The following is a 12,987-nucleotide window of genomic DNA, read 5'->3' as shown; positions in this document are numbered from 1 at the left end:
TTGCAAAAGTAGGTCAAGGTGACCTACTTTCTGGTTGACACACTCCGAGGACTAAAGATGCATCAACTGACAAAGTTTGATGATCCTAAATTTCAAAGTGTCCCAAATAAGATCGCAGAATATTAACTGGCAAAATTGGAAATATGCAGCTTATGTCATTTCCATCTATTACAGTCAAAATATTTTATGATAGGCAATGGAATGGGCATGTACAATTTGATACAGATGTCCGAGAAAACATTGGATTGAAATTCTAGTTTGAAATTCATTTTTGATTCAATTACATACCAAATATGGTTTGACAATAAGACAATGGTATTAAGTCACCCTAGTGATACAGGTGACCTGATACTTGGTGATAAAAAATTCATAATTATTTCATTTATTTGAATTATTTCAATGGTAATTGTTTTTCATATATACATTTACCTACAGACATGATGTAATTTTTCTTTAAACATATATAATTTGCACATTTACAAAAATAACGTAAAAATACACTATATCTCTCTATATTCCTAGACTACTCTGGATATATCCAATCAAGGGCTTTCATTGTAACTTCATAACCCAGGAAACATGCCTGCAATAGACAAAAAATCTTCACTGAATAATTTGAATAGGTTCCGTACAAAGTTTAAACTTCTGAACATTTTCAGAGTAATGATCGCAGCAATGCAAATGTAATAATGACCATTTTAAATAGCTGAAGACCTAATCTCTTAAATACAGGATAAACATATTTTTAAAATCTGCTATAATTGCATATGTTGATATGGAAAAATAATATTTAAAAGTAATTATTTAATTCATTTAATTTTATAAATCATACATTCAAAAATGAAAGTAATTATATGTTGAAATAAGATCCATGTAACATTTACCAAGGACTAAATGTGATATTTCTTATTGGTTGGCAATGGATGCTCTTGTTTAAATACTGCAAAGGGATTTCAAAGTTTCTCTCTGTATGTTTAAGTCTAGTTTTGAATAGCACATTTTTATATAACTGGTGCTAAATTTTTAAAGGCATTGTTACAACGCAAAATGCAATAAACTGGGATCATTGCATTTTGCATTACCGTATATACTTGCCTATAAGTGGGTTGTATTTTCTAAGCTTAAATTAGAGGGATTGACTCGCTAAAATATCAATCTTTTTTATAACTCACGTATAAGTCGGATAAAGAGTTTTGGACCAAAGTTTACTCCCCAAAAAAACCCCTTATAGGCGAGTATATACGGTATTATATTTTGCGTCAAGATCAATGCAGAATGTAATAACACACAAGAGGTCCATGGACCACAGCGCTCACTGAGCACACTGGTTAGGAAGTCGGATAAAGAGTTTTGGACCAAAGTTTACTCCCCAAACTTTAACCTTGGCAATAACTTTTGAACAATTGGTGCTAGGGCTTTAATACTTCAAATGTGGAATCCTGATAAGACCTTTCTTTGGGTACCAACAACTTTGACCCTTTGACCTTGGAGTTTGACCTACTTTTGGAAAACTTTAACCTTGGCCATCACTTTTGAACAATTGATGCTAGGGCTTTCATATTTCACATGTGTAAACCTTGTGAAAATACCTTCCTTTGGATGCCAACAACTTTGACCCTTTTGACCTTGATATTGGAGTTTGACCTACTTTTGGAAAACTTTAACCTTGGCCATAACTTTTGAACGGTTGGTGCTAGGGTTTTCATACTTCACATTTGTAATTCTTGTGACAAGACCTTTCTTTGGATTCCAACAACTTTGACCCTTTGACCTTGGAGTTTGACCTACTTTTGGAAAACTTTTACCTTGGAAATAACTTTTGAACGATTGGTGCTTCAGCTTTCTTATGTCACCTGTGTATTTCTTGGGAGAATGCCTTTCCTTGGGCATCATTAATTTTGACCATTTGTCCTTGATCTTGATGTTTAACATACTTTTGAAAAAACTTTAACCTTTTCCATATCTACTCAATGATTGCTATTGGGCTTTCATATTTCACAGGTTTATTCCTCGAGATAACACCTTACTTTGGGTACCAACATATTTGATTTGCATTTAAGTAACCTTTGCTATAAGTTGCCATACGGGGGCATCAGTGTTTCACAAACACATCTTGTTTTCTTATGTACAGTAAAACTCGGTTATAACGAAGTCCTGGGGATCTGTGATTTTAATTCGCTATATCCGTAATTTGCTATATCCGTATGACGAATTCGTATAACTATATATAGCAAATTCGCAATATATACGTTTTCCTTCAAGTATTGCTACCGAATATGTTAGGGAAGCAATTATTACAAAACATGCCTTGGATAACTAAGGTTTTATTATGAATTGAATTTCATATACAAATACTTACCAAAAATAAGTCAGTTCAATATATCAAATTTTGAGATCTTTAAAAATTTGCTATAAAAGATGTCAATTTCATTATTTTTAACCTCTACGGGACTCAAAACCAGTTTGCTATATCTGTAAATTCGTCATAAAAGAGTTTGTTATAACTATAAAATTTAACAAAGAATTTTGCTGGGGATCCCGAAAAACTTTGCTACATCTGTGAATTCGCTATATCCGTGTTCATACTAAATGAGTTTTACTGTATTCCTATGTAAAACTCTGACTGGCCATTGGCCCCACCCTACCCATCGTAAATTTGAACAAATTTGAATCTACACTACGTGTGGATGCTCCTATAATAATATGACTAATCATGGCTTTGCTGTTCTTGAGCAGCAGATTTTTTCAAGATGATTCCTATATATTCTTATGCAAAACTTTGACCCTCTGTTGTGCCCCAACCCCTTGGGGGTCATTATTTGAACAAACTTGATTGCACAATACCTAAGGTTGCTTCTGTATATATATGACTAATAATAATGGCTTAGTTGTTCTTGAGAAGAAGATTTCAAAGATATTTCCTATGTAATGTGTGTGATCATGTTCTTACAAGGGACATATATATAGGTTTTCCTTTTACTTTGTCTGAGTTAATGATTGGACAGCTATGTCTGAGGGTATATCACATAGTAATTAAATTTTCTCTTTTATCTAGAGATTGGGGACTGGGTAAGGTACTACTTGCACCGTGTTTCTCCCTAGGTTCCCATTAATAGATAAGAACCAGTTGTCTCAATCCTCTTCAGATTTACTACACCCAGAACTTAAGTACTCAACAAAGATTGCATTGAAGTCTATGGAGCAATTTTTTAAAAATAAAAATTCAAATAATAAGAATATCAATAAATACTGTAGTGAAAACATAGGCAATCAGAGAATACAGAGCTCACCTCAACAAATGTTGTCTTTAAGTAAGATAAAGTCCCACACTAAACTAATAATCTAGTTGTGTGCATCCCTAGATACATTTATGCAATTTTGGTCTGATAGGGCTTGCAGTTACTTGGGAATGGACTTATCTAAAAACTTTAAACTAGTCACTCATGCAGAAAGTGTAAGTCAAATCCAGCATCTGAAGCAAGTTTGAGAGAGTTTGTCCCTTGATGCATCATCCATGCAAGTTTGTTTCAGATAGATACATAATTAATTGGAAATGAGATCTGCTCCAAAAACTTTAACCTGGTTACTCATCCCGAAAATATAGGTCAGATCCAGCATCCAAAGCAAGTCCAATAGTGTGCATCCTTAGATGTATCATCCATGCAAGTTTGGTCAATATAGGGCTTATACTTACTTGGAAATGAGATTTGCTCCAAAAGCTTGAACCTGGTCACTCATCTGGAAAATATAGGTCAAATTCAGCATCTGAAATAAGTCCAGTAGTGTGCATCCTTAGATGTATCATCCATACAAGTTTGGTCAACATAGGGCTTATACTTACTTATAAAGGAGCTCTACTCCAAAAACTTTAATCTGGTCACTCATCTGGAAAATATAGGTCAGATCCAGCATCCAAAGCAAGTCCAGTAGTGTGCATCCTAAGATGTATCATCCATTTAAGTTTGGTCAATATAGGGCTTATACTTACTTGGAAATGAGATCTGGTCCAAAAACTTTAACCTGGTCCAAAAACCTTAACCTGCTCCAAAAACATTAACCTGGTCATTCTTTAGCAGAAACTGCAGCATCTGAAACCTTGACTGGTACAATGAAATACACTAGAAGCATCCTCCATGCATCTCTGATTGATATAGGGCATAGAAGTACTTGAAAAGAAAACTGCTCCAAAAACTTTAACCTGAGATGCCATTCTTGAGAAGATTTTAAAAGATATTTCTTATATATTCCTATGTAAAACTTTGACCCCCTCTTTTGGCCCCATCCCATCCCCAGGGGTTATGATATGAACAAATTTGAATCTAGAGTATGTAATGAAGCTTTTACGTAAGATTCATCTCAGTGGTTTTTGAGAAGAAGATTTTTAAAAGATGCCACCAAATTTTTATGAATTCTTAATTATCTCCAATTGAAAGAGGGTGTGGCACTTACTGTGAACAAACTTGAAATTGGATCAGTGGTTCTTGAAAAGAAATTGAAAATGTGAAAAATTTACAGACGACAGACAGACGCCGCACACTCTTTGATCAGAAAAGCTCACTCGAGGCTTCGGAAACTTTTTAGGCTAATTACATTTTGCATTATTACAGATTGCATTGAGATTTATGCAGAATGTATTATAATGCAAAATCAGACTTTTTTAATATGATTTTTGGATTATTACATTTTGCATCATTATATTCTACCTTGATCTTGACACAAAGTGTAATAACGCACTGTTTGATTTTTATCTTTTGCACCATTTAATTTTGTGTTGAGGAAAACATAAAATGTAATCAAAACAAAATGTAGTATCACAAATTATAATAATTTTTTTTGTAGTATGTTGAACACAAAACTGATTTTAAACATACGTTTTACATTATACAATTAATTACCCCTTATGAAGTCGACATGGTGAAAAAAGGACCCGAAACCTGGCCAATGAGATGACCTGACCTGACTGAGGCTCTGTAGCAGCCAAGGTCAGGTCAGGTCAGCGAGTGGGCCAGGTCAATGGTCCATATTCCACCATGTTAAACTCATAACGGGTAATCAATTGTTTTATTATACCGATATAAGTTAAGACAATTTTTGTAGGCTTAATTACTAAAACAATAGGCCCAAGGGTCTTGAATCACTCTTCTGATCAACTGTACAACCTACCACATCTATTTGAAGCCTCTAAGTGTCCTGTATATTTAGATAAGCCTTGAAATTCCTAATGTAGGTCATCATGACCTACATTTTAGATTAAACACTCCAAGAACCGAAGATGATTCTAAGCCAATTAGCACCTGAGAATAGGTCATGGTGACCTACTTATCACTTGTCATTCTCTGAGAACCCAATATGCATCAACTAATTAAGTTTGATGATTCTAAGCCAATTAATACCTAAATTATTTAATTATAACCATAAAATTTCAAAAGTAGGTCACAGATTTAGGTAAAGGTGACCTACTTTTTAGTTGACTTACTATGAGGACCCAAGATGCATCAGCTGACAAAATTTGATGATCATAGGCCTTAAATTGTTCAAAATATGCCTTTAAATCATTTTGAAAAAGAATGGCCGCAAAATTTAACAAGAGGCCCATGGGCCACATTGCTCACCTGAGCACATTGGCTGGGGGGGGGGGGGGCTTGAATCTTAAACTACTTGATGATGCCTCCATGTCAATATCACAAATAGCTTTGTTGTACTTGAGTAGATTTTTTAGCTCACCTGAGCATAAGGCTCAAGTGAGCTTTTCTGATCACTTTTTGTCCAGCGTCCGTCTTTCTGCCTGTAAACTAATAACATTTTCGACTTCTTCTCAAGAACTACTGGGCCAATTTCAACCAAACTTGCCACAAAGTATCCTTGGGTGAAGGGGATTTAAGTTTGTTCAAATGAAGGGCCATGCTGTCTTTTAAGGGGATATAATAAAGAATTAGTGAAAAATTAAGAGTATCTTTTAAATATCTTCTTCTCATGAACCACAAGGCCAGGAAAGATGAAACTCATGTGGAAGCATCCTCAGGTAGTGTAGATTCAATTTTGTTCAAATCATGACCCCCGGGGGGTAGGGCGGGGCCACAATAATGGATCAAAGTTTTACAAATATATAGGAAAAACCTCTAAAAATCTTCTTCTCATGAACAGCAAAGCCATGATGAGTCATATTTATATGGAAGCATCCTCAAGTAGTGTAGATTCTATTTTGTTCAAATCATAACCCCCGAGGGGTAGGGTGGGGCCACAATGGAAGATCAAAGTCTTAAATAGAAATATGTAGGAAAATACCTTCTTCTTAAGAACTGCAAAGCCATGATTAGTCATTTTGATATGGAAACAAAAAAGGCTATATTTATTCATATTGATATGGAAGCATCCTCAGGTAGTGTAGATTCAAGTTTGTTCAAATGATGACCCCTGGGATAGGGAGGAGCCACAATGGGGGATCAAATTTTTACAAAGGAATATATGGGATTTTTAAAAAAAAAATCTTCTCAAGTACAACAAAGCCATTTGTTATATCAACATGGAAGCATCAACAGGTAGTTTAAAATTCAAGCCCCCCCCCCCCCATCCCCCAGTAATCTTTTCAATACTGAACTGATTTGTGCTTTTGCCTAGCCAATGTGCTCAGGTGAGCGATGCAGTCTATGGGCCTCTTGTTTTAAAAAATTCCTATATTTTCCTTTGTAAAAATATAATCCCCCATTGTGGCTCCTCCCTATCCCAGGGGTCATCATTTGAACAAACTTGAATCTACACTACCTGAGGATGCTTCCATATCAATATGAATAAACATAGCTTTTCTGTTCTTGAGAAGAATTTTTTTCCTATATGTTCCTATGTAAAATTTTTGATCCCCCATTTTGGCTCCACCCTATCCCCAGGGATGATCATTTTAACAAACTTGAATCTACACTACCTGAGGATGCTTTCATGTAAATATGACCAATCATAGCTTTGCTGTTCTTGTGAAGAAGATATTTTCCTATATATTCCTATGTAAGACTTTGATCCCCCATTGTGGCCCCACCCTACTCCCGGGGTTCATGATTTGAACAAAATAGAATCTACACTACCTGAGGATGCTTCCACGTAAATATGACCAATCATAGCTTTGCTGTTCCTGAGGAGATTTTTCCTATATATTTCTATGTAAAACTTTGATCCTCCATTGTGATCCCACCCTACCCCCGGGGGTCATGATTTGAACAAACTTGAATCTACACTACCTAAGGATGTTTCCACATGAGTTTCCTCTTTCCTGGCCCTGTGGTTCTTGAGAAGAAGATTTTTAAAAGATGCCATTAATTTTTCACTAATTTTTAATTATCTCCCCTTGGAAGAGGGCATGGCCCTTCATTTGAACAAACTTGATTTCCCTTTACCCAAGAATACTTTGTGGCAAGTTTGGTTGAAATTGGTCCAGTGGTTCTTGAGAAAAAGTCAAAAATATGAAAATTTTACAGATAGACAGATGGACTTATGGACAGATGGATGATGGACAAAATGCAATCAGAAAAGCTCTCTTGAGCCTTCAGCTCAGATGAGCTAAAAGTAGGTCACCATGACCTACTTTTGAGTCAACATGATATGAGGTCCTTAGATGCATCAACTGACAAGATTTTATGATCCTAGTTCTTATAGTAAGCAAAATATCAATATTTCAATAAAATGTAATTTTTGGTCAACTTTGAAGTGACCTTGAGACCATGCCTTTTGCCCCAGCGTAAATCCCTGTGCAAATTTTAATCTACAACATATCCTCATCCTTTTGTGTAAGTTTGGTGATAATCTGTCATTGGTTCTTGAGAAGAAGATTTTTTAGCAACCAGTACTCTTGGTTTTATTTACCTAGTATCTTCCCTTGTTTAAGGGTCACAACCCTAGTTTTAGTATAAACGGGAGCCCTTGGGCCAAGGATACCCTGTGACAAATTTGACAATAAGGGGTTCTTGAGTTATGCCCCATATTCTAAAAAGTTTACGCACACCACACAAATGGCCATAGCATTAGCTCTTTGAGCCTTTGGCTCAGAAGAGCTAATAATCAATTGTGTATTAGGCCTACAAACTGTTTTTACCAGTTTTCCATCGGGATCGGGGTTCGTTTGTGAAGTTCTTTACTTTTCACCTGCAAGTTGTAAGTTTTTGCACTGCCAATTTATCAAAACACTCCGTGATTTGTCAGTAACATACATTTTTATAAATTCTCAAACACCATTCACGAGTACAATGACAATCTGGTGCAAACATTTACTGTATAAAAAAGCTGAGTCTGCATTCATTGAATTTGACATTGTAATGAAAGTTTCAAAAACGATAATTTTTTATGATGCATCTTAAGTTCAATTGTATTCAGTATCATAAAAAGACTATACATATATTTATAATGGCATTTTTTTTTGTAATGAACAATCATTACTATATGCATAAATTTTTAATTTGAACTGAATTTAGATCAACAGAACATTTTTAGAGGTAATTATTTATACATGTAATGACCGGGTCATTATACCCCACTTGCAATGATTCCTAGGTCATTATTGCTGTAAACAGTACTTTTTGGAGTCATTATTGAGTTTTAAAAACTTCTTACAAGCCAATCAAATTTGAGTATTCTCAAAAGAGGTACATGTATAATAATATAAAATATGAATTGGTATTGTGCTAAGGGTTGGTTAGGGGTATGTAAGGTCCTTCATATCTTTTTCCTTTGTGACAAAAACTCAAAAATGAGATAATATGTCTTCACACAATAATACAAGATAATATTTTGATGCAAAGAATCAAATCGGCCACAAACGTTCCATGTACTGATCTTATGTCACATGATGCCTATGGTTTCTGCAGGCATGAATATAATAATGATGGACATCACAATAAATATGAAGTATTTAAAATTTATTGTTTTGTAATTTGCAACTGTCATAAATTCAAAACAAAATTAAGGAGGAATATTTTCTCAATTTTTATAAATACTGTTATTTTCAAGAAACTTGCGATCATATCAAGTTGCTTTTGAACATTATACACTCCTATGCTGGGGAGCACATTTAAGATTTTTTTTTTTTTTAAAATTATAAATTTAATATTTGATTGAAATTGACAAAAATTGAAATGCATTAATAAGAATAATTAAGAGATAATATAAAACTATTTTTAAAATTACATATTCATTACTTTAATGCATGCTATCAATAAATAATTTAAATTTGGTTGCAATGCTTCGATTGGATAAAAAATTAGTGTACATATTGTATAACCTGTGTTGCCTATGTCACAATGACTTACGTCAAAAATGTATCAATCTGCTTAACATTGCGTTTAAAATGTGTACAATTTGAAGGCATTTTTGAAGGAGAAATTGTCTTATTTTATACACTTAATGATGGAAAATTAAATTATAAGTAAGGCAAATCTCACATCATATTTTTTTTCTAGTCAGTATACATCCCAAGATCAATACCCATGCAAGTTTGGTTTAAGTAGGACTTGGAGTTACTTGGAAATAGACCTGCTCAAAAAAACTTTTAGCCTTTTTACTAATCAAGAAAACTTTGGTCAGTTCCAACATCCAAAGCAAGTCTGGAAGTTTTCATCCCAAGATGCATCATCTATGGAAGTTAAATCATAACAGACCGAAATTTTATACAGCTACTGCAAAAACATTACCCTGGTCACTCATTAGGGGTGGGACAATACACAGTTCTTGCGATACAATACGTATCTCGATACATATAACACGATACCATGCATATCTCGATATTATGATAAATTATTAAACTTTCTTTAAAAAAATTAGTATTTTATTTCCTTTTTTGTCTTGACAATAAATCAGCAAATTATTCTTAGACTATATCAAATAATATGTGCTTTGAAATTAATGCCTGAAGTTCATCAATTTCATTGACTAAAAATTTACAAAAACAATATCTATAAACAAGTTGTTTAGAAATAGTTCATCCCTACATGCATTGTCTATGTTTGATCCAGGTAGGGCTTAAAGTTACTTGGGAATGGACTTGCTCCTAAAACTTTAACCTGAATGCCGACATTAACGCGGATGCTGGGGGTGTAGCATAAGCTCATCTCAACTTCGTCGAAGTGAGCTAAAAATAACACCTTATTTCCCCATGTACACTTTTTAAAACAACCAGGAATTGATTGGCCACTGCTGCGGCTGATAACGAAAGTCACATGATATGCTGGATCATGAGCTTACACTTGCTTATATCAGTATAAAAAAGTTTCCAACACCCAAGAGAGCTGGCAAACAATGGCTGCGACTGTTTGGGCCAGCTGCATGATTTTGAAGCTTGTAAATAAAGCTGCTCAAAGAATGAGCAAACTGTCTTATTATCAAATAAAACAGGCCACCTTAGAGAAACCTACAAAGGAATCATAGAGTCAGAGAGACATAATTGCTGTAACAAAAAGAAATACTTAGTATGTGTCTATGCGAGGATGGGGATTAAAGGTGGGGGGTGGGGATAGGGCTTTAAATTAAAGGTAATCAGAGAATACAGAGCTCACCTCAACAAATGTTGTCTTTAAGTAAGGTAAAGTCCCACACTAAACTAATAATCTAGTAATGTGCATCCCTAGATGCAACATTTATGCAATTTTGGTCTGATAGGGCTTGCAGTTACTTGGGAATGGACTTATTTAAAAACTTTAAACTAGTCACTCACCCAGAAAATGTAAGTCAAATCCAGCATCTGAAGCAAGTTTGAGAGTGTTCATCAACTTGATTCATCATTCATGCAAGTTTGGTTCAGAGAGGCCTTATAGTTACTTGGAAATGAGATCTGCTCCAAAAACTTTAACCTGGTCACTTATCCGTAAAATATAGGTCAGATCCAGCATCCGAAGCAAGTCCAGTAAGGTGCATCCTTAGATGTATCATCCATGCAAGTTTGGTCAATATAAGGTTTATAGTTACTTGGAAATGAGATTTGCTCAAAAAATTTTAACCTGGTCACTCCTCTGGAAAATATAGGTCAGATCTAGCATTTGAAGCAAGTCCAGTAGTGTGCATCATTAGGTGTATTATCCATGCAAGTTTGGTCAATATAGGGCCTATAGTTACTTGGAAATGAGACCTGCTTCAAAAATTTTAACCTGCACCAAAAACTTTAACCTGCTCCAAAAACATTAACCTGGTCATTTAGCTGAAATTGCAGCATCTGAGACATTGACTGGTACAATGAAACAACTACAAGCATCTCTGATTGATATAGGGCATAGAAGTACTTGAAAAGAAAACTGCTCCAAAAACTTTATCCTGGGACGCCGACACCGAGAGTATTACATAAGCTCCCCCAACTTCGTTGAGGTGAGCTAAAAATTCAGACTAAATCAATGACATATCTAGAATATACAGATAAAAGAAGGCTGGTAATAGGGCCTGTTGATATGACATGAAATTGTTTTGAATGTATCTGAATATATCTAAAACTTTCCCAAAAATAAAGTCTCTTAGTTCTGTGGATCAAAAGTTATAAATAAGGTAAAGGTTTAATTATGATAATACTTGTATATACAGAATGACACATGGTCTGACAGGACTGAGTAAACATAGGTAATCAGAGATTACAGAACTCTTCTCAACAAATGTTGTCTTTGAGTAAGGCAAAGCCCCTCACTAAACTAATAATTAGGGATGTTAATTTTATTCGGACAGCTTAGTCGAATAGTCAGAGGCTTTAGTCGAATGATAGTCGAATATTCTTTGAAATTTAAATTAATTTTTCATGTTATTTTCACTATTTGTCTTCTATAAACTAGTTTCGCAATATCTAACCTACGCTATTACCATTATACAAGGAAGTTCTGAATCGTAAACATTTACGTAGTAATATAAATACATGTACATGTTTCCAATGTACTTGATTTCAAATATAATATTTACTGCACAATTTATCTAAATACAGGATATTAAACGCTCGCATTTGTCCTTTCTTTTCATAACGCTAGTACATGAACCCATTAACTGAAGCCATTTCTATGTGTCGTGACAGACCTGTGACTGGTAAACAATTAAAGCGTGCCTCTTATGAAAACAGAGAGGGCTTGCCATAAATTTTAATTATGAGATTTTTTGCAAACGATCAATAAAATCTTAAAATGACTGTATGACATTAACATCAGAAAGAAACATCGTTTTATTACGCTTATAACTGTCCCCATATATTTACAATTTTGTAACAATTGTTTATTTATTCTTTATGAATAGTTGCATTACATCAGATCTTATGGAATTGCAGGTTGAAACTTTTTAATTTTAATCTGCAAAACCAAACAATTCTTGAATGCCCTCTCCATTTACACAAATCAGAGGTAGAAAATCCTTGATAATCATGTTTGTGATAGCAACATTTTTCTTTCCAGCTTTGCTTTTTTGGCATTATTGTGGAGAACTTACTAGGAAAGTTTAAATGTGATATGTATATATGTTTGGTGGATTAGGCATGTTCCACTGCAGAATACAAGTTCAGTTTCACACAACCTTGATAACGTACTTTTAACTGTTTTTCCATCCTGACTTCTTTTAAAGTATGCCAAAACTGTAGATTTTGGAGGCATGTTTGCCGAACATAAGTCGACATACATATAATTTCCTTTGAACAGTTAAACCTTACCCTGATTTTTACTTACGAGACCATTGATCTGTAAATGAATGAAATGGGCGGATCCAAGTTTATTACCTTGAATTTAAAATTACTATTAGGAAACACATTTCTAACGAAATAACCGACTACAGAAATTTTAGTCTATAGTCGGTATGATCGAACGATAGTCGAGTACTCAAATATTTGTTGACATCCTTACTAATAATTGAATAATTTAGTAGTGTGCAACCCTAGATACATCATTTATGCAATTTTATGTGCATCCTTAGATAAATCTTCCATGCAGGTTTGGTCAACATAGGGCTTACAGTTTCTAGGTCTTGGACCTGCTCCAAAAAGTTTAACCTGGTCACTCA

The 12,987-nt window shown here is 34.4% G+C and overlaps 1 protein-coding gene across 2 annotated transcripts in view; it reads right to left on the bottom strand.

Annotated features, from left to right (window-relative positions):
* Positions 1 to 496: 496 nt before the first annotated feature.
* LOC133195819 (mitochondrial carnitine/acylcarnitine carrier protein-like) overlaps positions 497 to 12,987 on the bottom strand; it is a 243,894-nt gene continuing 231,403 nt past the window's right edge. For both annotated transcript variants that reach the window (XM_061331772.1, XM_061331773.1), the window contains one exon: positions 497 to 583. In XM_061331772.1, coding sequence (XP_061187756.1) covers positions 524 to 583 — 60 coding nt within the window. In that variant the 3' untranslated portion in view covers positions 497 to 523. The remainder of the gene's footprint in view (positions 584 to 12,987) is intronic.

This window comes from Saccostrea echinata, unplaced genomic scaffold (assembly GCF_033153115.1).
Source record: "Saccostrea echinata isolate AGI-Se365-2 ecotype Australia unplaced genomic scaffold, CSIRO_AGI_Sech_v1 ptg000029l, whole genome shotgun sequence".
NCBI lineage: Eukaryota > Metazoa > Mollusca > Bivalvia > Ostreida > Ostreidae > Saccostrea > Saccostrea echinata.
This window is presented reverse-complemented; position numbering and strand designations above follow the sequence as displayed.